This window comes from Thamnophis sirtalis, unplaced genomic scaffold (assembly GCF_051295495.1).
Source record: "Thamnophis sirtalis isolate CommonGarterSnake01/CBP01778 unplaced genomic scaffold, rThaSir2_p1.2 scaffold_2, whole genome shotgun sequence".
Lineage (NCBI taxonomy): Eukaryota > Metazoa > Chordata > Lepidosauria > Squamata > Natricidae > Thamnophis > Thamnophis sirtalis.
Window position 1 is genome coordinate 79199371 of NW_028261382.1, and position 26212 is coordinate 79225582.

Here is a 26212-nt window from a genome sequence, read left to right on the forward strand (position 1 = left end):
TGAAGGATGCTGTCAAAGGAGCTTTCTAGATGTCATTGTTGGAGTGACAAGCACTAAGCCAGTTGGAAAACTGCCCTCCAGTAATATTGTTACAAGTTTGAATTTGGGAAAATCCTTTAGCAAACATTTTCGCATATAAGGGCACGAATGAAGCTGAAGAACATGCTTCTCACAGTCAACAGGAGAAGAGCTCAGGTTGGCTTGGAAGCAGAAGGAGATTTCCTGTCCACAAGCCCATCCAGACTCAAAAATGATCCAAGCTCTCTTGGTAACTATATGCTTAGCGGTTTTTCCATATCAAGGTAAGATGTTTTCTTTGGTTTCCTTGTTCAAATTCTTACTGCTAAAAGTCTATGGCACCCAACAAGTTTCTATGGTTTTTCTTTTGATACTTAACCAAAATTTGCTCCACTTCATTTTCGACAGACAGAGCAAAAGAGTTCTTGCTCTCAAAGATCACATTTGTTGTAAAGTTATATCGATGGTTTTTTGGTATTTGTTAAATTTTGTCAAGATAATAGACCCTAAGAAAGAAAAGTCCTAATATCCTCAGAAGAAAATCATATTCAATTTGAAAAAAAGATTTTCCAACAATGTGAGTAAAAGAATTAGAAGACTGAAGAGGAGAGAGAGACAGAGTTTGTGGCAAGAAACGTTCAGGAAACAAAATGTTAATAATATAGTATGGTTTACTGAATTGTGTGAATCAGACAATTGTAATTTATAGTTTCTCTTGTATGCTTATCACTCAGTGCACAAACTTGCACATTCAGTGAGATTTATTTATTTATTTTTCTGCTTATTCACGCTCCAAAATCTTTCTTTTGCACCTGCCCAAATCAATTTCTCTAGATAGTCTCCCAGTGGTCAAACATCATCCAGCAAATTTCATATCCAAAGAAAACCTGGATTTGTGTAGTTTCTTCCAATAGAAAAAGATTTCATGCTTCACTGATAATTGAGTAACAAACTGAGTTGTGAATGTGAGAATAGTCAAATAACATCCAAAAGTAATACAAACCTTTCTTCTATCCCCTCCCTTACAAAGGAAGCTCTATAATCCTGGAATCTGGGAATGTTAATGATTATGAAGTAGTGTATCCACAAAAAGTCCCCGCATTGCCCAAAAGAGGAGTTCAGAACGCTGAGCCAGAGGTAAGAAAAGGATCTCAGCACATTACTTCTTGTCAGCCAACAGAGTTTTTGGTATTCCTTTGCTGCCATGTAATGATTATCTGGATTTTTGCATTACAATCTATGTGCCTGATTAATTAATTAATTCATAAATACAAACATTCAACACATTTATATGGCTGCCCAATTCATACAAAATTGAGGAGACTCCTGATAACTTAGCACAGAATTTCCTAATATTAATAGGCTACTATAGCTAATAAAGTATTGGGAAACACCCAACCCTATAGGAAAGAGGGATCGAGCAGGGAATTAGCCGTGAGTCATTTCATAGCTGCAATAGATCTTACTCATTTCTTTTCTCTCTCTCCATTAAATCTTATCTATCTGTTCTGAAGAGAAGGGGAAGTTGTGTTTCTAGGTGAAGATGGTATAGTAGTTATAACTCAAGGTTAATACTAAGAACCAGATTCAAGACCATCACTGGATGACTTTCAAGCCAGTCTCTCTGTCCCAGCCTACCCTCATTCACCAAGATGTTCAATTTGAGAATGAGATCTTGAACTTATGCAGGAACGTTTAATTTAACTTAAGATTTTATAGTGCCCTTCAATCACTAGATTAAATACTCTAGATCTAATAAATAATTTGGCCCCAGATCTCCATTTGACACAGGCGTGGAATTGTTAAGAAGGTACACATTTTATTTGCCTATTTTTAAAAATAAACTCCGAACTCTTTGCATTTCAGACCAAGTATGAAGATACAATGCAATATGAATTTAAAGTGAATGGAGAGCCAGTGGTCCTTCACCTAGAAAGAAATAAGTATGTTAACTCAGAAGTTCTCTTAACTTTACTAGAACTATGTGGAAAATGTATATTCTCAAACATAATCCAAGAGAAATAATAACTGTATTGCTTTGTTTGGGAAATTAAAACTCAATTAAATTTTATAATTTAATTTATATAGGACAGTGGTGCCTGTGAACCCCCAGCAGCCTACCCCTGGTTGAAAGGGACCTTAAATGCCTTCTAGTCCAACCCCCTGCTTAAGTAGGAGACTATACCATTCCATAGCTTTTGAATCATTCCTGATGTTCTATCCAGTGATAGAACACCCACAAATTCTCAAGGCAAGCCATTCCACCAATTAATTGTTCTCATTGTCAGGAAATGTCTCTTAATTCTAGTTTGGATTTCTTATATGTAAATAAACTACTAACATTGCTAAAAGAAAGTGTATCATTTTCATTACCCCAAAACATCACCATTGAAAATAGTATGGCTGTCACTGTACTGTAAACATTGGAAATCTCTGAAGTCCTAGTGCAATTTAATATTAGTATTAAGTCCGAGATACATAGCTGGTGCATTGAGAGTGACTGCCTGGTTTTGATTTTACAATGCATTTTACTTTTGAGCATGCTGTATCCAAAAGATTTTATTTTGCCTCTGGATGACTGAGAATCTACATAGACCATGCTATATGTGCCTCTAAATGTATATTGCCTTTATTGTTAAGTACAGGCTATAAAGAAATCCCCCTATATATGGGCATTCCTGTGTCACTTTATCTTGTAGCATTGGAGAGATTTCATACTAAATTCTAACATGTGCTTTAGAAATTCTAGTGCCCCCTTTTGTTTTGTTTAAATTTGAAGGCTATCCAGATTTCAAGAGCAGCATCTGAATGATCACATTTTGGCATGGAAGCCAAGCAGGACTAGAAGTGGAAGAGTAGCAAGAAACATGTAGATTGGAAAAAGAGAATGCAATGCCAGAAGGCATAGTTGTGACACTAGGAATGGAAAGTGTCTCTATATATTGGTTTAAAACTTCAAGACAGATGCTTCTGTATGAAGCTTCAAGGCATCCATTTATTTGAGGTTGCTTCATTTTACTCTTAAGTTAATAGAGCTACGAGGCTCTCCGTTATAGACCAAGTAGTTTCATCAAATTGTGGCATAGACCAGACGAATAAAAAGAATAGGCAATACAAAATGTTTTCTCCTGGTCAATCATACCACATCTGAGCATTAATGAAGAGAATAGCACATTTTCCTTGGTGCAAATCTCTTTGATCAGGCAAATCTTGTCTGTACAGCACTCCTCTTAAATAGGTATCCTCTTGAGATTGAAATTCCTGCTACTTTCCTTTGATACCAAACAATATAAGGTTAAAATACAGTAGTTGTAGACTTACTATAAAATTATCTCCGTCCTACTTAATTCCTAACATGGATATTCACTTTTTTCATTCTTTCCAGAGGACTTTTTTCCAAAAATTACACTGAGACTCATTATTCCCCTGATGGCAAAGAAATTACAACAAGCCCTCCGGTTGAGGTAATATCCAGAGTGTCTTACTTTTAGGAAATAAATTGGGAGGAATATTTGAGCACTAATGTTTCAAATATGTAAGTACCAGACCAGGCTACTCAAACAAGGACTGTACATCTATAAAGTTTCTTATACTGAAATATTCATATAAGGATGTATGGATTGTTAAACCCAGTTTGTTTTATTCATTGAATTAGTAGGGCAAGAATTCAATTAAATAGTTCTTTCCTACTGGTTAAAAGCAAACATTCTGGGGAGTGAGTTTCACAAATGAGTTTGAGTTTGAGTTTATTAGGACTTGTATGCTGCCCACTCTCGAAAGATTCAGGGCGGCTTACAGAAAAGGCAGGGAAGGGAACATATAAAAATTAAAAAAGTACAAACATTAAAATCACACAACATTCATAAGATAAAATGGGGCTGGATAAATCAACAGCCTCAGGCCTGCTGGAAGAGCCAGGTCTTAATTGCTTTGCGGAAGGCCGGGAGAGTAGTAAGGGTCCAGATCTCCACGGGGAGATCGTTCCATAAGGCCGGAGCAGCAACAGAGAAGGCCCTTCCCCGGGGGGTCACCAGCCGACATTGGCTGGCAGATGGAATCCGGAGGAGGCCTAATCTGTGTGATCTTATAGATCTCTGGGAGGTAAATGGCAGGAGGCTGTCTCTCAGGTAGCCAGGTCCTAAACCATGAAGGGCTTTAAAAGTAACAACTAGCACCTTGAAATGTGTCCGGAGACCAATAGGAAGCCAGTGCAGCTCGCGAAGGACAGGTGTAACGTGGGTGTACCTAGGTACACCCAGTCTTGAGGTGACGAGGGCGTGAGTGACCATCCGAAGGGCCTCCAGGTCATGATAGCGTTGCAACTGGTGCATCAAGTGAACCTGGTCAAAGGTCCCCCTGGTCACAGCTGACAAGTGATGTTCTAAAATCAGCTGCGGATCCAGGAGGACCCCCAAGTTGCGAACCGTCTCTGAGGGGCATATAGTTTCATCCCCCAGGCTAAGAGATGGAATAGCTGGACCATCCTTGGGAGGGAGCATCAATACCCACTCAGTCTTGTCGGGATTGAGTGCAAGCTTGTTCGCTCAAACAGATTGATTATGAGAACATCAGGTTCATAAGATCTACATTTTGATTTTTAAAGCAGATTACTGTGATAAATTCAGAATCATTTGTTTGTAATACTAAAAATGAAAAAAAAATCACTTTGATCCTTCCTACATGTGTAGTAAGTTATAATACTCCCTATGGTGCAGCGCTAGATGGTCACCAGCAGTTTTTTCATTCAGTTGTTGTTTCCTGAGAAGTATCAAGTACTATAATCTCTGCTAGGCCCCTTTGACCAGTGCTTCATAAAGTCCTTGGCTTCTTCCTCCCAAATTGATATAAAAGTGCATCATCTTTCTACAAAAATAATCTACTTCTGGCTTAGCCTCTTCAAAGTTCATACAAATTGTTCCAACTGAGTGTGTAACAGAAATCTCCTGACTTTAATGCTACATAGATCCTGCTTCCAGTTGATGCTAGGAATTACATGTCTGTAAATTTCTGAAAGCTTTCATTATGCAGGCTCAAGGGAAAAACAATTAATTGGAATCATTAGTAAATGTGGAATTTTTAATACATTATGGTATGGTTTCAGAATGTAGGACAATCATGAAGTCTGAAAGTTTGTAAATCCTTGGTTCATCAATAGAGTTGATCTCCAAGAAGACAAGGTTGATGGAGAAAAAGGCTTGTAATTTCAACAACACATTCTCTTTTTTTGTGTTGTTTATCAGCCCAAAAGTTCTTAGTATTTTACCATCAATGGGGCTCCCCCTGCCGTGTGACTTGTTTTTATGGACAGTTGTATTTAGTCTGTTCATTTTGGAACAATCAATATTAAGCAGGTCTTCTGTTCCCTAAAATCAAAATGTTCTGAATAATTGCTTTCTTAATATTTCATTCATGTGGTGAAATACATTGGAACCACACTTCTGTTCATCAAATCATACTATAAATAAGCTTTAACCAATGTAGTCCTCTTGCCTCCACACAGGATCACTGCTATTATCATGGACACCTCCAGAATGAAGCTGAATCAACTGCAGTCATCAGTGCATGCAATGGCTTGAAGTGAGATAGTCTCTTATCTTTTATTTATTTTGTTAAGAATAAAATGCTCCTCTTGGAGATGTCATAATTAAATAGAAGGACATCAGTTATTCATGCAAATTAGTTGGGTTTGATCTAAGACCTCTGCAGAATTTAGAAAGACTTTGGTTGAATACCAAGAAGTGCTGCTGCCAGCCAATAGAGACACAAGGGAGATAAATCGGGTTTGTATACAGTTTAGTTTAGTTTTAGTTTTATTGAGTTTGTATGCCGAGACTCAGGGCGGCTCACAATAAAAAAGGGAGGGGATACAAAAAATAAAATAAAAACAACAATTTAAAATTCTGCAACAGCCGTAACCTCGAATGGGACTGGATAGTTCAACAGCCCCAGGCCTGCCGGAACAGCCAGGTCTTAACCACTTTGCGGAAGGCCAGAAGGGTAGTAAGGGTCCGGATCTCCACGGGGCAATCCAGAGGGCCGGAGCAGCCACAGAGAAGGCCCTCCCCTGAGGAGTCGCCAGCCAAAATATGAGCTGCCAAGCCCATATCTCCTTTGTATATAGGCAGTAATGTTACAGGTAGAGAAGATAAGTAAGCTTCAGATTGCATACCTTGCTAGAATGACTAGATGAAGCAGACTTTTCAGTTCTACCCAGAAACACTTCCTTGAGTCATTCTGCACACCTTCTCCAACCAGCTAGATATCTTAGCCACATAAAGACCCCACAATTCAAAATCATTAGTCAGATTCAATGTTGTCCCAACAGCTGATATTGAAGGAAGGCACTAAAAGATCCCCTTTGTACAGAGGCTATGTCCATACAGTGGAGGAATAAATGAAATGATGGAACATAACATAATAACAACAGAGTAATAAAAGAAGAACAGGATGATAGAATAATGGAATTGGAAGGGATCGTAGAGGTCTTCTAGTTCAATCTCTTGTTCAAGTACAAGACCTATTGTATATCATTCTTGACAAATGGCTGTCAATCTCTCTTTAAAAACCAGTGGTGATGAAACATCCACATTGTCTGAAGGCAAACCTTTCCACTGTTTAATTGTTTCAACTGTCAGGAAATCTCTCCTTCGATCTATTGTTTCTTGTTCTGCCTTCAGAGACTTTGGAGAATAGATTGTCATGCTTTTAGCCCCAATATTCTCTTCTCTTAGTTTTCCATCTGTGACCACCCTTTTATATATTGTTTTACAGAGGACATTTCAAACATCAAGGGAAGACATACTTTATTGAACCCTTAAAGCTTTCTGACAATGAAGCCCATGCAGTCTACAATTCTGAAAATATAGAAAAGGAGGATGAGAGCCCCAAAATCTGTGGGGTAACCCAGACTACTTGGAAATCGGATGAGCCCATCAATATGACCTCTCAGTTAAATCTTACTCCTGAAGTAAGTCTTATATTAAAATCTCATGTATATAACATGGTTAGATAACAGGGATTCATTTACTTTTTTTCTAAAATGTAAAGTAAAAGAGAAATTCTTTTTTTGGGGAAGGCGGGTAATTGGATAGAATTCATAAGGGAGGAGCCCCCATTTCTAAATTCGTTATCCTCAGCAAGTTTGGGTTATGGTATATTCATTATGTTTATTTGATCCTTAATTGGTCCTTTATCTTGAATGTTCTAGTTTCAATGTCTGCTCACTGTCACTTTAGTCAAACTGGATCTTTTGCAGCAAAGTTAAGAAAGTGACTGTCAGACAGCAAGGAGAGAAAGTGCATTATAGAATTGGCAATTTGGCTTTGCAGTTCTGTATGCTGAAAAACACGAATACTTTTTCCTAGGGAAAGAAGCAAATAATACACCCTCACACATGCAGATCTTAGCAAAAGTGTACTTCCTGTGTAATTTGGGAATTCTAGTGGCGAGCTCTAACAGTAGCATGCTGGAGGGAAGGACTGTTTCCCAGGAAAATAAGCAGCAGATTAGCAATGAGTCCTTGGATTGCAGAAAGAGGCTTAGAAGGGACTCTTTCCCTAAAACTTTCACAGGATGTATCCAATGGTTACACAGAATGTACTTTAGTCAGGCAAGATTCCTGTCTATAGGAGAGCAGCAATAAAGAAACTACTCTGAGCAATTAACCATCTTGTTCTTGTTGCTTGTGCTTGAGAAGTCGAAAACAATACTCAAGTAATCATTTTAAAATTACATCAAAAGAAAGATAAAAATCTTTGACCATTTAGAGTGAGTTCAGTGGGTCAGAATGTCAGATTTTCTCCCCTTATCTTGTCATTAATGCATAGTGTGGTATCATTGTTAGTTCCATAGCAGGACCACATCACCATATTTCTCATATGATTGGTTGAGATCCTTTGTTTGAGAAAGGGGAGGAAAAGTGAGAAAGTCATTGGAGCATCAGGCTGAAAAATAGGTCAAAGAAAGCAATTCCTTCACATGCTTATTTTTATTCCTATTAAATTCTGTTCAGAACTAGGTATTCATGTATAAATTTATCTTTAAGTATTGGATTATAAAGTCCAAAAACAAATTAATTGGAAACAAGTCCCACACCATATTAATACAGAGAAAAGTATTCGTGTCATGACAAACATTTTTTAAAGATGACATTTGTTTCTGCTTGACAATCCATTGCATAATGTACTTTTTCCTTAAAAAATTAACACCACGTTCCCTAACTCTGAGTTCCACAACCTTTCCAGCTTTGCGGACTGGCAGGAGGAAGAAGGGATTGTTCCCAATGATCAGCTGGATCATGCATGCGCCCAGCTCCATTTGTGTGAGCAGTGGGTGCACACTTGGGCAAATGGAGCATGTCCATCCATACTTTCTTGCTGCCGATGCAAGTGGAGATGCCCATGCTCATGCCAATGCTCACCCAACACTTCCAAGTAGCCCAGGGTTTGGGGAACCCCTCTCTAAGGGCTAAAATTTAAACAATCTGTCTTCCTATAAATGTCTTCTTCTAAGAGCCAATATTTCTGAAAGGCCAAGTATTTTAACCAATTTGTATAACAACCAGTTTTCTGATTATCTGATGATGACCAAGATTCTTGTTGGCTGCTGGGAGCAACATGTCTAAACAGCCTTTTTCTTTTTTCTTTTTCTTTTTTTTAGCAAGACAAATACTGGCAGGCCCAAAAATATATTGAGTTTTTCATAGCTGTGGACAACAGAATGGTAAGTATCTGGGATATCATTCCCATTAATTTCTGCCTTTTTTAATATGGGTATTTTTGAAGACATTAACAAACATCCAAACTGGATTTCTCTTAACATGTCTTCATCATAAACTTTGATATTTCTTTTTCTTATTGGACCCAACCAATATTTACAAAGTTAGGAGACATTTCTGTAAATATACTCTAATTTGCACATTTATTCTTCCTGAATTCCATCTAAATTCATTTTTATCCCACATTGGTTAAACAGTTATATAGGTTTCTTTGAAACTTTCCTGCACAATTTCTATATCCAAGTTGACAACACATAAAGAATAAGATGTCTAGCGGAGAACGCATATGTTACACTTCTCTAAACATGGAAATATGGTATTCAATTTAGGAAAGAATCTCAGTAGGGTGACCCAAATTTTCACCAATCAGGAGTAGAGCACAAGTATGCTGCTGAAAAGTTAATAATTTTGATATATTAATGGCACAAATGTAGACTAAAAAATCAGCAGAAAAGAATTATTTGGATTGCTTGAATAAAAAGTAATATTTTGTCTAAATCAAAAAAATTCAACGATCCTTTCACTGATATGTTCTTTATTTTCCTCCTTCTCTCCCTTCTTCCTATAATTATGATCTCATCTTAACTTTTTTATCTTTTCTGTAGTGCCTGAAATACGAGCGCGATTTAGCTGCTATAAGAACAAGAATATATGAAATTATCAACACTTTAAATATGGTAAGAGGACATGGCAAAAATTATTTCACTTGTTGGATTTAATCTTTTCTCAGCCCCTCCCCAGTTTTTCACTGTGTTCACATAACACACTTAACCAGGTAAAGAGATCTAGGAGATGGACTTCTATAAGAACGCTAACTTTTGTGGCTTTGAGTGAGGCAAAATAAGGTCATTAGGCCAGCTGGTGATCCGGCATGTAAGGCCATCCCAGGAAATGGGTTAATTGAGTAACTAGGTTAATAGGCCTCTTATGTGAATACAGCCACTGTGTTGAGAGGTTGCAAATCCAAAAGTGTTACAAGAATACAGTCAGAACAGCACCTGTAGCTGGATTCTTTGAAGGCTGCGGTTAATGGTTCTGAACTTGGACATTAGAAAGAGATGGATAGAGTCAGCCAATTGATTGTGAAACTGATCCCTGAGAAGAAACCTGGAGAGAGGAACTTAATTTGAGTTGGATTTTGGTACCTAGGAGGAGATACACTCATATTGTACTGTCCTATTAGCCTTCTTTACATTTTCACTGTTGACGATCTGTTGGAATCAGGGAGACAGCAGAAAGATCAATGAGCCAAATATCCCTGAATCATCCTCCTCTTCTGTTCCTGATTACAGAGAATAATCAACTGCTTCATTTTATCCTTTGATTTATTCCTCCTGCTTAATAAATCCTCATTATTATAAACTTTTATTCATTACACATGAAACTCAATCAACTAAACATTTTAACATTTATTGATAAAGGTTGCTGCTAGTGTCCTAGTTATCATCCAAGTATCTTCTTAAATTGTATGTTGTTCCACGTTGTTGTTGTTATATTATTGTTGTTATTATTATTATTATTGTTGTTGTTGTTATTTCTTTTATTCATTAAGCATGAAACTCAGTCAAGTGAACATTTAAAAATGTGACATAAATTTCATTGACTATTGATTCATTTATTATTGTTATTATTTGCCCAATATATGGAGTCCTTAGTGCTCTCTGAGCTTGTTGGTTTTCTTGCAGACATTTCATTATCTGACTAAACAACATTAGAGCACAAAGGAGCACCAAGGACTCCACAATTCAACCTTGAGCTACAAGGATTTTTCTTCTATTGATGCCTAGATCTTTTTTTCCCTTTAACCTGCCCATAGAAGCCAATATCAATTGCTTTTTAATCTTGAAAGTTTCTCAAGCTTTACTTCTATTTGAGTTTTTGATTGTTGCCATGTCCACCTCACAGATGCTGAGACCTTTGCGAATTCACCTTGCACTGGTTGGCATAGAATTTTGGACCGACGGAGATAAGATTTACGTGCAGGAATCGACGGATGCCACTTTGGAGTTATTTGAACAATGGAGAGAAACAGATTTGCTGCCACGCAAAGGAAATGATAATGCTCAATTACTCACGTATGTCTCATTGTGGGGAAAGGGAGAGGGATGTCTGGGAGTGAAGTATTATGGGAAGATTAGTGCTTGTACAGCTTTTCCACTCTATGCTGTGTACTTTAAACCATATGTGAACTATCTCTGGCTCAAAGTCAACTGCTTTTTTTAAGATGAGAGCTGGTTTTGAGAAGCAGATACTCAGCTTGATTTCATTTCACTTGGATTTAAAATTGAAACTCAAATGAGTTTTATTATTCTTTTGTCTCTTAATTATTCTTCTGTCAATTCCTTCATGGTTATTCATTCATTCAACATATCTTTAACTGTGTCTGGTACTTTAGGGAGTTCAGATTGTTCCAAATATTGTTGTATGTTATTTTCCAGAATGTTCTCCTTATCATACAGTTCCTCATAATACTATTTTTAATGGTTTTTTTCTCCTCATTCTGATAATAAAGAGTCCCTTTCTCATTGATCTCACCTTGTTTCTCATAGGAACATTGACTTCGAAGGAACTACTGTAGGATATGCTCCCATAGGCAGCCTCTGCAGGTCAAAGGAATCTGTAGCAATTATTCAGGTTAGTAGAAATGATACCTGTTACCTATTTGTACTCAAATTAAAACTTATATATAGGCATAACTTATTAACAAATAAAGCATCTTCTTCTTTTTGATCCAAGTCATTTTCATCCATCTTTATTTGAAGACTTGACATTTCCAGATCCTGCCTCAATTGATGGCATTTTGGCACAATGCATTCTAGACATGTAGATTGAGCTTTTTGTATGCCATGAGCTATATATCAGAAGGTGACAATATATTATAATGTTTCTGTAAGAGTCTAACAGTGCTGTGACTGGCAAATAAGCAGGTTACAACAGATTACAACACTCCCAAATAATGCTTCTGAACAATATTCTTAGCAATCCTAATGACAAACATGAATCACTCTTATTTACTTACAAGAAATTTAGGATCAAGATTGCATATGATTGAATTAATGTGCATTGAGAAAATGAGGGGATACTAAATCTACTTAAAAAAAAACCTCTAGTATTTTAAGACTCTACAAGAAAACTATATTAGTTAAGGTGATACTATGCATTTATTGAGAAACAAAAAACTTAGTTTTTGTTCACATAGAAAGAATGGAGAGACATGGCAATAAAAAAAAACTCATAAAGTTTTGTTTCTTAAGAAGCACAGTTAGGATTCAAGTAGTATGAGGTAATCCTAAACTTGTTTGCTCAAGAAGGTCATTTTTATTCAGAAAGAACAACTGATTCTTAAGCCTGTTTAGGGCTTCAGCCTTCAATATTGTGAAAATACTAACTCGCACAAAAATTGCTGAATATTTTTGGATGGAAGTTGCCTGTTGAGTTTTAATTACTAAATAAATGAAGAGAGCTGTATAATTACTTTATATTGTTATGTATGTTTTGTGTTTTGTTTGTCTTTGTGGTGTTTTTCTTTCTGTTTTTAAAGATGAAAACATACAATAAAAATTATTTAAATAAATAAATAAATGCAGAGAGCAAATGGATGGATAGGTTTTGATCTTCTCCTGTGCTGTAGCTTCCCAGCTTTAAAAATTTCTTCTGGATGTATTTGTGTATGTTCTGGAGTCTTGGTGAGCATACATGCATTCAGAAGACCTAGCTAGATGAATTCTGAGATGGTATCCTCATCTCAAAATTTTTCACTTAGTCACCATTTTTAGACAATTAGTGTTAATGATAATTGGATTCACTTTCAGTTTCTTGGCAGATTAACAATAAACAAAGTATTCTCTTTTCTTTAGGATCATTCCAAAGAAACACATTTGATGGCAACTACAATGGCCCATGAGTTGGGTCATAATCTGGGCATTGATCATGACACAAATGGCTGTAATTGCCCTGCTAACAAATGCATTATGACTCCGGAACTAAAGTAAGGATTGAGGAACACTTTTATGCCTTTCCAAATTAAGTTATTTTTAAATACTTGCAATTAACTGTGAAATTAAATATAGTGAGAACTTAGAAAAATGAAATAGTCAGGGAGTTATAAAAAAGAGAGTTTGGGTCATTTGTATGTCACTTTACTATGTGTAGTTAAAATGTGTCATATTTAAAAAGGTGGAATTGCTCTCAACAATTGAATAGCAATCATTCAGCAGCTTCCTCCAAAACACAAGAGTTTAAAGAAACAGAATAGGAAGCGTAGCCCAAGAAACAAAATATCTGTGATGGATAACAGAGGAAAGCAGGTTAGACATTAAAGACTTTCCACAATAGGAAGCAGAATGGGGGGGGGGAGGATTATTGTTTTCCCTTGCCCCTTGTAACATAAAAGGTATGTTACATCTCTGCCATATATTGCATTCTTCTGAAACTAACAGGGAACAACATACAGGGAGTGATTGACTTATAACCATTTGTTTAGCAACCATTCGAAGTAACAATGGCACTGAAAACAGTGGTTTAGGACTGGACCTCCCAGTTACAGCCTTCACAGCCTCCCTTCAGTCACAGAATCAAAATTTGGGCAGTTGATGACACCAGTATGTATTTACGGTGGTTGTACCATCCTGCGTTCATGTAACCGTCATTTGTGATTTTCCCATCTGTCTGACATTAGCCATCCCTTTTCCATCTTATATGTTCTTGCAATGAATTCTGTTCCTAGTTCAGATATGGATGATGTGCTAATCTTATTTTGTTTCATCTCTGCAGTGGTGTCCCTCTCTATGACTTCAGCTCTTGTAGTGTTGAGCAATGCAAGAATTTTCTAACTTCAAAACTCCCAGAATGCATTCTCAACAAACCCTCCAAAACAGATGTTGATGCACCTGCAGTTTGTGGAAATTACTTTGTGGAGGTGGGAGAAGAATGTGACTGTGGCTCTCCTGAGGTAATTTTTTTTAAAATCAACAAGAGTGTTTTCAAAAATTTTCTCCTTGAAAAATCATCTGGCTATATAAGTGGTTTGAGCCATGCAATAGGTTGGCTTCTGAATGGCATAGATTTATGTGCTTTATGTACATGCATGAATGCTGTGGCTTCTCAGATTCGAGGAACCAGTCATGGAGGAATAAATAACTGGTATCTCACTAACAACTGGGGAAGACAGAATATTTTTAAAAATGGGTGATTTAGCTCCAACAAAATTCTTCCCTACTGAAAACCCTATTTTGTTGACATGGACACATTATCTGTCCACTATTTTCCTGAGCTGCTTCCTCCCAGAACTTATGATCTTTAATCTATGCTCTGATCCCTAATAATATTTTTATAAGAACTGTGATTTACAGAAGTGTTCTCTTTATATTGTTAAATACACATATAATGGTTTGTAAGAATGTCCTTGAGAGACAAAAGAAGGAGGAAAAATCTACTCAATGGTCATATAAGTGTAACAGATTAGCCTGCTGAAGCAAGGGGACAAGGCAAACATCTGAAGAGGAACACCTCTCACCCATTCTTTTGGTCCATAAAAAGGAAATATACATTCAGTATTTAAAGATTCTGCTACTGTAACCTTACAATAAAGGTAGTGTTCATATTCATGTTGATGCTTCTTCTCTAGACTCCCTCCAAGACTGGCATGAAGATTACAAAATCCCTCATGAATAAGAAAGGAATGGAGGCTCTATTGGGAGATGAGGATGTTTTTATTTGTTTTATTCCTTTCACATAGGAAATATCAGATAAGTCTGTTTCACATAGATATGCCATCAACTGTTTACAATAACAAACAGTTTGTGCATTTGCTAGCTTAAACCCATGAGGGAACCCATCACAGACATATCTTTTTCTTCACAGTTTCCCTCTTCAAAATAGACCAATTTAAAAAGACCAGGCTAAGAAGTCTATGACATCATTTGATATGTTTTGTTTCTCAGGATTGTCAAAGTACCTGCTGTGATGCTGCAACTTGTAAGCTGAAACCTGGGGCACAGTGTGATGCTGAAGAGTGTTGTGAGCGATGCACAGTAAGACTTGTTTATTTTTAACACCAAGAGAGATTTTACCCTGCTCCATACTAGCCATATAAAAATGTAATATTTCTTACTATGCTTACTATGATCAAAACATTTTAACCTATTCCTATCCCCTCTTCTAGCTTATTTGACCCTTATGAACATATCCATAGGGAGGATAATGTAACAAAATTTCAGCCTTGTCTTAATTGAAAATACCCTCTTTCTGTACATTAAATTTCTGAAAATAATAAATTTGTTCTTTGACTGAGTTTGCATGGAAGTCCAATTTAAATAAGGGTGCCCAATGTTTGAGATTGATGCCCTAACTTAGCTCCTTGACTTTTGGGAAGGTTCTGGGAGGTCTCTGGTAATGCTGTGACATTTTTCTCACTGAGATTTTTAGGATGGAAATAGGTTTAAGAGATTTCTGGAAATAAAATTGCTTCTGTCCCACCCCCTCATTAAATTCTCTACCTGATCTCTAAAGCTCCAAATTCAGTTATTTTGGTGGCACATTCTGGAGGTGCTGCAGGTTCATGAAGAGAGAGGTGCAATTTCCTCATTCCTTCCATATGGGAGCCCAGTTGACTCTGCAATGAACTTTTTGAGCAGAGGGCCAAAATCACTTTGTTCCTTCCATATTTTCATCACAAGCCCAGATTCATAGGAAGAGAAAATATTTTTCAGCACCACAGAAAATTCTGTGAATGCTTCTTCCCATGTAAGGAAATAAAAATATATCATGAGAAGTTCATCAATTAAACTTTGGCTGCTTTTTCATGGCAGCCTGATTGATTTTCACTTCATGGTCAGCCAATATGTAAGTCTTGTGTTTCAGGAATCGGGCATTTCATTACAATCATTTTCCCATAGCAAAGAAGACAGGCTGCAACAGTCTTCTAGGCACATTACACAATTGCAAAATGGCAATTTTTGCAAGGGATGCCTTGCTTAGTAATCCTCAAGAAGATGAAGAGGAAATTTTGAAATGTATTATGAATCATAGTTTGACTCGGCTTTCTGCTGCTAAAGAATTATAGGTGGGAATATTTTCCATTCTCACCCACAGTTTAAGAGTGCAAGAACAGTGTGCCGGCCAGCAAAGGATGACTGTGACGAGGCTGATCTCTGCACTGGCCAATCGGCTGAGTGTCCCACAGATAGCTTGAAGAGGAATGGAGAACCATGCCAAAGCAACCAAGGTTACTGCTACAATGGGAAATGCCCCACCATGCAGAAACAATGTTTTGTTTCCTTAAATAATGCACCAGGTAAGTCAACCTGGATTTCAAAAGTAATTTTATTGAAAAAAACTAAGACAGTAATTGCACAAATCAAAGATTTTCTCATTTGTATCCATAGTAAATTATGATTACATTTAACAAAGTAAGAAGGAGCCTTGGGGGTCTTCTAGTCCAATTCCCTGCTCAAGTAGGAAACCTTATAACATTTCCCATCTCTTCTCTAAAAATCTCCAGTGTTGTAGCACCTACAATTTCTGAGGGTTTTGTACAGATGGAACAATTTTTCAAGGTGAAGTTCTTTCTTTGGAGGCTTTAGAGCCCAACTCTCCAAATCCTTTGGTTTAAAACTCCAGTCATCCTTAGAGAACATGCCCAATGGTCCAAGATGATGGCAGTTCAGGGATGTGCAGTCAGGGAAGGCAGGGCCTCACCACTGTCATCCTGAAAAATAAAAAAAGATTAAAAGGAAAAAGGCTGAGGTAGTTGCTGCCAGAGTCACAGTGGATGACTCTGCTTAGTGCTTAACTGTTTAAAAAAAGCCTCTAAAAAAGTGCCCTCTACAGGAGGAGGTGGGAGAACCACATGCCTCATTTAGTCTATCTTTATGATCATTTGAGCAGAGTTAAGCATTGGTTAAAAGCCGAAAAATTCCTTATGTAGATGAGGCATGTGGTTCTCTCGCCTCCTCCTGTAGAGGGCAAAATTTTTAGAGGCTTTTTTTAAACATTTAAGCAGAGTCATCCATTGGAGGCTCTGGCAGCAGCTAATCCAGCCTGGCCTCAGCAGCTCTTGCCTTTTTCTTTTTACATTTTTTACATTTTCATCATGGCAGACAAGAGCAGAGTTGAAATCCTCTGTGATTGTGAAACAGCTGGAAAAGGTATGGGGTCGGAGGGTGGGGGAGGAGTTCAAAATTAATGTAATTTGTAAGTATTTTTTATTGTAAGTAATTTGTGTGTGTGTGAGAGAGAGAGAGAGAGACAGACAGAGAGAGGTTGTTTGAGAAAGAGTTTGTTTGAGAAGAGAGGGGCAGCCTTGTTTGAGAACAGAGAGGCAGCCCACCAGCAGAGACGGGTCTTTTACCAGCCTCTGCTGGTGAGCTGGCGCTTTCTTTCTTTTGCCCGCTGTGCCCCCCTTCCCTTTCTCCTCTCTCCCCACCTGGAGCTCCATCCTGCTCCCCTCCCCCTTTCCTCCTCCTCTTTCTCCTCCTCCTCCTCCTCTCCCCTTTCTTCACCGGCTGAAAGTGAGTGAGGAGGCACCGTGGGGCCAGGCCCCTTGCACCAGCGTCCAGCCCCTTGGAGCCCGCTGCACCAGGGGAGGAATGAGATCCCGTTGTCCTGTGGAGACCGCTACTGATTGAGCGGGGTGGACAAGAAGGAGGAGGAGGAGGAGGAGGAGGAGAGCGGTGAGGCCTTGTGACTGCCGGCGGCCCAGGCACAAAATAGATCGGGCGGGGAGTGAGTCGGTTGGCTGGCTGGGGAGGGGGGATCATGGCCGCTCAGGTGGCCCCCGCCGCCACCGCCACTGCCAGCAGCTTCATTGCGAGATGCCTCTGTCGGACACAGCAGTGGGGATGCTGCTTCTTGCCGCCACCGCGCTCTGCCACCTCGTGCCCTGCCTCCTCCAACGAACAATCCTCCACTTTTTTCAGCTCAGATGGAGCCAGGACACCCAAGCTGCTGGTGGTGGCGGTGGGGGCCACATGAGCAGCCATGATACCCCCTCCCCAGCCAGCCAACCCACCTACTCCCCACCCGACCTACTCCCTGCATCTTGCTTCTATGGCTGACACAGCGCCGGGGCGTCCAAACGTCTGTCGCTGTGTCCGATATAGAGTGGCTTTTGCCCGCTTGCCTCACCAACCGTAAACCTCACCACACGTCACTGTGGCAGATCTTTGGGTTTAAAGCTCCAGTCATCCTTTGAGAACATGGCCAATGGTCCAAGATGATGGCAGTTGTAGTCAAGAAATCTGGAAAGACTGACTTTGGGGAAAGGATCTTTTGTGGGTTATGAATACATTCCCAAATTGGACAAAGATCTGAGCCAATATCAATGAGAGATAATATAAATTGATTATGGGACTGTGTCCCAAGAATATTCAAACCCCGGGATCAAAATTTTCTTTACATTTGGCACAATAATTGAAGCAAGAGATCTTGGGGGATGTGATTCTTGTTACTCATCATTCCTGACTTTCAGACTATTCACAAAACTTCCAGCATGGTTTTATGTTGAAAAAGGAAACTGAAAATAAGTTCCCTTTTTCATATAAGGTAGATAGTTCTCAGTAAGCATGGAGATTTATCTTGGCCATAGATCAGTAGTGCAGTAAGGCTTTCCATATAGAAAGCCCAAATGAATGTTTGGGGTCATTAATATAGTCAGAATTAACAGAATAACTGAGTTGGAAGGAGACTTGGAGGTCTTCTAGCCCAACCCCTTAATCAAGCAGGAAACCGTATACCTTTTCCATTCCCTTCTTTAAAAACTTCTAATGCTAGAGCATCCACAACCTCTGAAGGCAAGCCATCACACTGATTAATTGTTCTGTCATAAAAGTTCTTCATTAGCCTTCAATTCCATAATCATATTTGCTCATTTTCTTTGTATTCTTTCTAGAATCTCAACATTTGTTCTATATTGTGGCGAACAAAACTAGATGCAATATTTCAAATGTGGTGTTGCCAAAGCATTATAAAGTGGTACTAACACTTCTCATAATCTTGATTTTATCCCTCTGTTAATGTAGCCTAGGACTGTGTTGGCTATTTGGCAGTTGCAATACACTGCTGGTGCATATTCAAGTGATTGTCCACTAGGACTGCAAGATCCCTCTAATAGTTATAGTATTGAGCCAGGTATCACCTAGTCTGAACCTGTGATTTGGTTGTTCTTGCCTAAATATAGAACTTTTAAAAACTTTTTTCACCATTAAATTTCTTTTGTTAGATAGGGTCAAGTGTTGAAGTCTCTCGAGATCCTTTGGATCTTAAGCCTACCTTCTGGAGTGATGGCCATTCCTGTCAGCTTATTGTTGTCTGTAAATTTGATATGTTCCCTTTTATCCCCTTGTCTAAATTGTTTATGAAGGGTCAGATGGCATGTGATGCTGACTGGGAATTCTAATTGCAAATTAGAACATTGTTCCACTTGCATAATCAATCGATCCATTGCATTTGTGGAGGATGTGATTTAAGCAATAAATGGACACTTGCAGGATTATTTCCATTGCTTTGAAAATGGAAATCTCAGTTCAAACAAACAAATCTTTATTTTGGTCAGTTAAATAGCATAACATGATTTTACATTCCAAATAATGATAATACCTCCATCTTTTGCAAGTAGTCCAGCTATATTCAAAAAGCCTTAAACCCAGGCCTCAAATCAAGAATAACACATTATGATTCTTCCATGCTGAGTTTTTCTTCTTTCATTCCTGTAAACAAAATCTTGCTGGACTAAGGACTCTACTGTCTTCATACAATACACTCGGTAAACTATTAGAGAGCATCTGCCTCACCATCGTTCTCTCACATGTAATGCCTGTGGTGTGTGAATTGCCTCTTACTCATCTGGACTGCATCATCTCCCACCCAGGATCCCCCTCCTCACTACATTCCAGCAAAGGGATATTTCTACAACAGTGTTAAAGTTGGAAAATGAGAATGAGCACACAGAGGAATGAAGCTGCATTCAGATTCCCCTCCAGCCATAGATTTTCTGATGATCTTCTGCAAGAGGCATAAAAGTGGCTTCAGCTTTTGTGCCCATAAAATTCAATAAGGAAGTTTAGTGTAGCACTGTATCAGATAGAGAATGATTCAGGCATAATGAGGATTAGATAAATAATGGGTTACAAAATAGTAGCTTACAAATAAGCAAATATTAACTATAGTTTCTTTAATCCTCTGGAATCTCTTAAGTTATTCTTTATCCTGCTGGCATGTTATACATTCATGTATCTATCTTGGTTTCTCACTCCCTCTTGAAGGTGCAGACGTGGCTCGAGATGAATGTTATGATATATTCAACCAAGGAGGGAATGATTTTGGCTACTGCAGAAGGGAAAACGGTGTAACGATTCCATGTGAACCACAGTAAGAAATCTAAATTATTTCCTTGTATGAGGATGATATTATATAAGGATAATAAGAAATATTTTAGGGTCCACATCTGCGGGAATATGATTCTGCCATCTGGCTAAAACAGTAGAAATGTGAATCAATTTCTGAATTGCTAATTTTCCTTTGTTTTCCATCTTGGGAAATTACCTTTTAAAACATTGTGTCAGAAATGACAGATAGTTCTTGACTTATAACCATTTATTTAATGACTTCCAAGAAGTGACTTGGAACTTGCCTTTTCACTTACAACCTTTGCAGCATTCCTATAGTCATGTGACCAAAATTTGGGTGCTTGGCTTGGTGCAGTGTCCCAAGATCACATGTTCATTCTTTGCGACCTTCCAGCCAGCTTCCAATAAATCAAAGACAATGAGGGTATCAGATTTCCTTAACAACAATGTGATTTATTTTGCAATTGTAGTGATTCACTTAACAACCATGGCAAAAAGATTATAAAATTGGGTGCAGCTCACTTACTAACAGCCTTGTTCAGATGTGGAAATTCTTCACACATTTGTGGTCATAAGTCAATAACTATGCTATAATCAGCTTTTCTCTTTGGGCTGACATCACCCAGCTTGTTTACTCTGCATAATACTGAGCAAACCCTGGTTTATGTGTTTATGAATTGCATTTAGTCATAAATCATGATTTAGAAATCACTATGGCCAAATTTGCACCACATGTTGAACCCAAACTAAACAATAAGCCACATTATCTTTTAGTCATGTGTATAAATCAGGATTCTTCTTTTGGCTCTTACACACTGTAGTGTCAATCTTTAAATTTCAACTCCCATCATCTCCTATCATCAACTGATCAGAGATTATGAGAATTTTAAGCTAGAGATCTGGAAAATCTCTAAAGTCTCCTAAATCTGTTTTAAGGGATTTCCAGGTGGATAACAGATGCATTACTTGCTCTTAAGATAAGACTCATGAGTTAACCATCTTCATCCTTAAAAACAAGGAAATCACTGTGAGCCGGTTGGAGATACAGGAACTGTGATCTCCAAAAATCTTTGTGAGATTTTTCAGTTATGTGTCAGGGGCAACTAGTTCCTATTGAGGCTGAGCAAACTTCTGGTTCTCCATTTCTAACTAAACAAAAACACGTAAATGCTAAGCCAGGATCAAGATTTGATTTGATTTGATTTTAGTGCATTTATATGCCGCCCTATTCCCGGAGGGACTCAGGGTGGCTAACAAATCAAAGGGAGGAAATACAGACAAGAGGAAAAACAACAAACAAGCAACTACAAAAAGAGTTTAAAAAACAATCAACAGCCACACAGTTCAAGCGGGGACGGGAACTCGTCAGCCCCAGGCCTGTCGGAACAGCCAGGTTTTAAGAGCTTTGAGGAAGGCCTGAAGGGTGGTGAGGGTCCGAATCTCCATGGGGAGCTTGTTCCAGAGGGCTGGAGCAGTCAAAGAGAAGGCCCTCCTCCGGGTGGTAGACAATCGGCATTGGCCGGTAGATGGGATTCGGAGGAGGCCTAGTCTATGGGATCTAATAGGTCTGTTGGAGGTAATTGGCAGCAGATGGTCTCTCAAGTACCCAGGTCCAATATCATGAAGGGCTTTATAAGTGACGACTAGCACCTTGAAGCGTATCCAGAGACCAATAGGCAGCCAGTGCAGCTCGCGGAGGATAGGTGTAACGTGGGTGTACCCAGGTGCACCCACAATCGCTCTCACGGCTGCATTCTGGACAAGCTGAAGTCTCCAAATGCTCTTCAGGGGCTGCCCCATGTAGAGCACATTGCAGTAGTCCAGTCTTGAGGTCACAAGGGCATGAGTGACTGTTGCGAGTGCCTCCCGGTTCAGGTAGGGACGCAATTGGTGCACTAGGCGGACCTGGGCAAATGTCCCCCTGGTCACAGCCAAGAAATGGTGTTCTAAAGTCAGCTGTGGGTCCAGGAGAACTCCCAAATTGCGAACCCTGTCTGAGGGGCATACAATTTCACCCCCCAGCCTGAGAGATGGAATATCTGGCCAATTGTTGGGAGGGAAACACACAAGCCACTCGGTCTTGTCAGGATTGAGTGCAAGCTTGTTTACCCCCATCCAGACCCTAACAGCTTCCAGGCACTGACACATCACATCAACCGCTTCACTGAGTTGCCATGGGGCGGACAGATACAGCTATGTATCGTCCGCATACTGGTGATATTTTATCCCGTGCCGCCGAATGATCTCACGCAGCGGCTTCATGTAGATTTACAATTCATGTAGATTTAGCAATTTCTAAGATTGTTAGCACATCACTCATGCCCTGGTCCCTGCTGGACTACTGGATAGGGCTACCCTTGCAGAGCATTTATAAGCTACAACAGGTATAGAAGGCAATGACGCTGACAGTGCTGGAGACCCCTGGAATATGGCATGTGGGACCATATTGTTACACAAGTTACACAGGTTGCCAGTTTGCTTCTGGGCCCAATTCAAGCAGTTGGTCATTACCTTTAAAGGCCTTTATGACAAAGGAAAAAGATATCAGTGGAACTGCCTTACCTTGTTGGGATTGACCTGCCCCAGTCCTTTGGTGGAAATGGCCTGCTTCAGATTCTGTCAGCCAAACACTTTTGGCTGTCCATGTGCAGGAGAAAAGCCTTCTCTGCTTAGCAATATTTTCTTATCAGAAATGAGATCTGCCCCCAGAACTCTGGACTCACGGAACGGCCTATGAACCTGGATCTGCCCCTTGGCCTGAGTCCCCTACATGGGCCTGCTATGTTGGGGATGGCTGACCAGGAAGAGGCAAATGTCACCCCCAGGCTGCCCATCATCTTGGTTTTTAGCTTTTATTCTAATTATAATTGTTTTTAGCAATTTCTAACTTCTTCTTATATTGTAAGTAACCCAAGAGATAAGCAAACAAACATCCTCTCATTACTCCATTCTGTTCAATTACAATGAATTCACTGTTTATCTTTTTTAGGGATGTAAAATGTGGCAGGTTATACTGCACACATGAAAAACACTGGGAATGCATTGGAATTTATTCTCCAGAAACGCCAGATGATGGATTGGTTGAACCTGGAACAAAATGTGGAGATCAAAAGGTTAGCAAAAGATTAGCTCTAATCTATGTGCTCAGATTCCAAAGGTTGATCACTACAAATATCATAATGGATCTTGCTGAAAGCTGGTTTAGATTTTCCAAACTACAGTGAATGTACACAGAAGAAAAAGTATCCCTTTAGAATTCTTTTGGTTTCCTTGTTATTTTGTTTTTCCTTCAAACAGCAGCCACAACAAATGAGGTGAATGTCCAGGGCTGTTTCTTTCTTCTAAGAACAAAGTGCCTGGCCTTTTCAGAGTCTTGTGCTTCTCCCTGGCAAGCACTTTCTGGACAGACAGTCCTTTCTCTTCACTTGGAGGTATCTCCATACAAGGGAAGGTGGAAGAGAGAAATGAGAAAATCAGGGCAGAGCTGGTTGTGACCCAAAGGTCTACAGTTCAGTGAAGCCACTTAGAAATGCTGAAGAAATCCCGAAGCTTATAGGAAAGGATCAGAAATCACTTCACTCTGTCTTTTTATACAATGTAGAACCTGAAAGAAATTTGGCTTAGTGCTAAGGAACGACAGAGTTTAGTTGTGAGGAAAGTGCTTTCTTACTCTATTGCAAAGGTGTCAAACTCAAGGCCCAGGGGCTGGATCCAGCCAACATGTTGCTTAGATCTGAACCACAGGGCCACCGTGGAAACAGGGAAGACCTTGCCCACGGTGCCTCTGACAGCAAAAATGGAGGTCCAAACTCCATTTCTGCTGGCAAATGATTGCAGGTGGCTGTTGCAGCTGAAAATTGAGCTTGGCAATCTGTTTTCTCTGGCAGAGCACTCAAGCCACCACAGGCAAACCTGACACAAGTGATGTTAATCTGGCCACACCCACCCTGGCCATGCCTAGTCTCCCACTCCCACAAGGTCAAACACAACCCTGAGTTTGACACCCCTGCTCTATGAATAATCTGTTACTTTGACTTTCAGGTCTGCAGCAACGGGCATTGTGTTGATGTGCAGACAGCCTACTGATTCAACCACTGGATTCTCTATAATTTGATTTTGGAAATCTTCCTTCCAGAAGACTTCAGTCAAGTCCAAGGAGACACACCTGTCTTTATCATACTAGTAAATCATTCTTAGTTTCCAGATGACATCTAAAATTTGCAATATTTCTTCTCCATATTTAACTTTTGCTATAATCAAACCTTTTCTTTGGCACAAAACTCCATGGTCACATACAACACCACAGGCTTATTTGCTGTCAAGAAAAAAAAATGGCCATTTTACCACTTGCCAATTGCAATGCATATTTAATGCAACAAGTTCTGTTTTTGAGCTGGTGTATTGAAAGACATTGCTTCCTCTCCCAAAATTTTATGCTGGCTTTCCAAGATGTAGCTGCTTTCATCAATAAACTATTCTCATTCTGCATTTGGCTCGCCTCTGTTTGTCTGACCGCGTTACCCCAGCTAGAATATTGGCAACAAGGGTGGGATGCCTCTGAGGCTGAGTCCAGGCAGATATGAGAAAGTCAGTAATCAAAGAGCGATGTCATTAGAGCTAAAGTCCCTCAGGGAATCCCTTGACGAGACGTCAAGCGAGTCACTTCTACTACGAACACCGATTTGGGGTTAAGCCAAAGGAGAGAAAAAGTTACCTCAGAATGGCTTCAATGAATACATTAGCCAGTTTTAACCCGGCCACGCAGACTTATATTTCCCGATTTGAGTGTCTTTTAGAAGCCAACGGCTTTGCTAACCTAACTGAACAGAGAAAGGAATCGTGTTTTTTAAATCTGTGTAGCATGAAGATGTTTAAGCTTGTGGAATCGCTAGTGGCTCCGCACTCCGTCCACGATGTGACATGGGATGTTTTGATGACAAAGGTAAAAAATAATTATGCCCCATCACTTTCTCGTACTTCACGCTGGTTTGCCTTTTACAGAAGGTTTCAGCGTGAGGGAGAGACAATTATTGAATATGTGGCTGCTTTAAGAACTGCGGCCCTCCATTGTTGTTTTAAAGATTTGGATGAGCCCATTACAGATCAGCTTGTAAGTGGGGTTAGAGACCTCCATATTCAGTGCCATCTACTGGCCAAACCTTAGTTAGATTTACAAACAGCTTTAGATGAAGCCAGGGCAGTAGAGCTGTCAACAAAATCCACAGAAGAGATCCAGAGGTTCTGTAGACCACAAGCCGGAGAAAAAGCCACTGAGGTACCTCATGAAGACATTTTCCCTGATGAAGGGGCTATTGGAAATGATGAAGTACATCGCCTGAAGGCAGAACAGGCCAGAGATCGACAGGGTAAGGTTTTGCCTCAAACTACCTGCCCAGGGTGTGGAGGTAGGCATGATAGAATGGAGTGCCGTTTTGAAAATACCATTTGTCTCCGTTGTGGAAAAGGGGGTCATTTAGCAAGGGTCTGCAGGGCCACTGCTCCTTGTGCAAATGCGCAGAAAGGCAGTCTCCCTAGCACCAGTCAGGGCTACAGAAAAAAAAACCAAATTTACCAGGGGCCAGAGTTTCAGGAAAAGGTATTCCTGTTTTGCTGTAAATGAGGATAGGGAAGAAACTGAAGCGGACCAGATTGTCCATGGTCCGAGAGGGAAAATTTTCCTTACAGTCCACTTGGAGGGCAAACCCTGTCAGATGGAGATTGACACAGGATCAGCTATATCAATAATTTCTTGGGCAACGGTTAACAGGATTATTCCGGCTTTAGCCAAGACAAGTTTGGAGCCTTGTCTGTTACGATTAAGGGATTTCCAAGGAAATTCCATTCCAGGGCTGGGTAAATATCTCTTTAAGGTAGCATTTAAGCAGTTCAACAAAAAGTTACCTCTGATTGTGGTGAAAGGCCCCGGCCAGTATATTAGGATTGGAATGGTTTGAGGCTTTGGGACTTGGCATAACAGGCATTGATCAAATCCAGAGTACTATGGATTTGGATTTGTTAATTAAAGAATTCCCCAAAGTTTTTGGGGAGGGTTTGGGGAAGTACACTGGTACTC

General features: G+C 39.5%; 1 protein-coding gene across 1 annotated transcript; it reads left to right on the top strand.

The window, feature by feature from the left end:
* The first annotated feature begins 235 nt into the window (after positions 1-235).
* Positions 236-24627, top strand: LOC106548564 (zinc metalloproteinase-disintegrin-like atragin). The gene is made up of 17 exons (XM_087703615.1): positions 236-302; positions 1049-1155; positions 1885-1961; positions 3404-3482; positions 5519-5595; positions 6790-6985; positions 8677-8739; positions 9400-9471; positions 10700-10869; positions 11344-11428; positions 12652-12782; positions 13568-13745; positions 14737-14826; positions 15887-16088; positions 20056-20161; positions 23129-23252; positions 24181-24627. Exons 1-17 carry the CDS (start codon positions 251-253, stop codon positions 24223-24225), a joined length of 1854 nt encoding a protein of 617 aa, XP_087559741.1. The 5' UTR covers positions 236-250; the 3' UTR covers positions 24226-24627.
* Positions 24628-26212: the final 1585 nt, after the last annotated feature.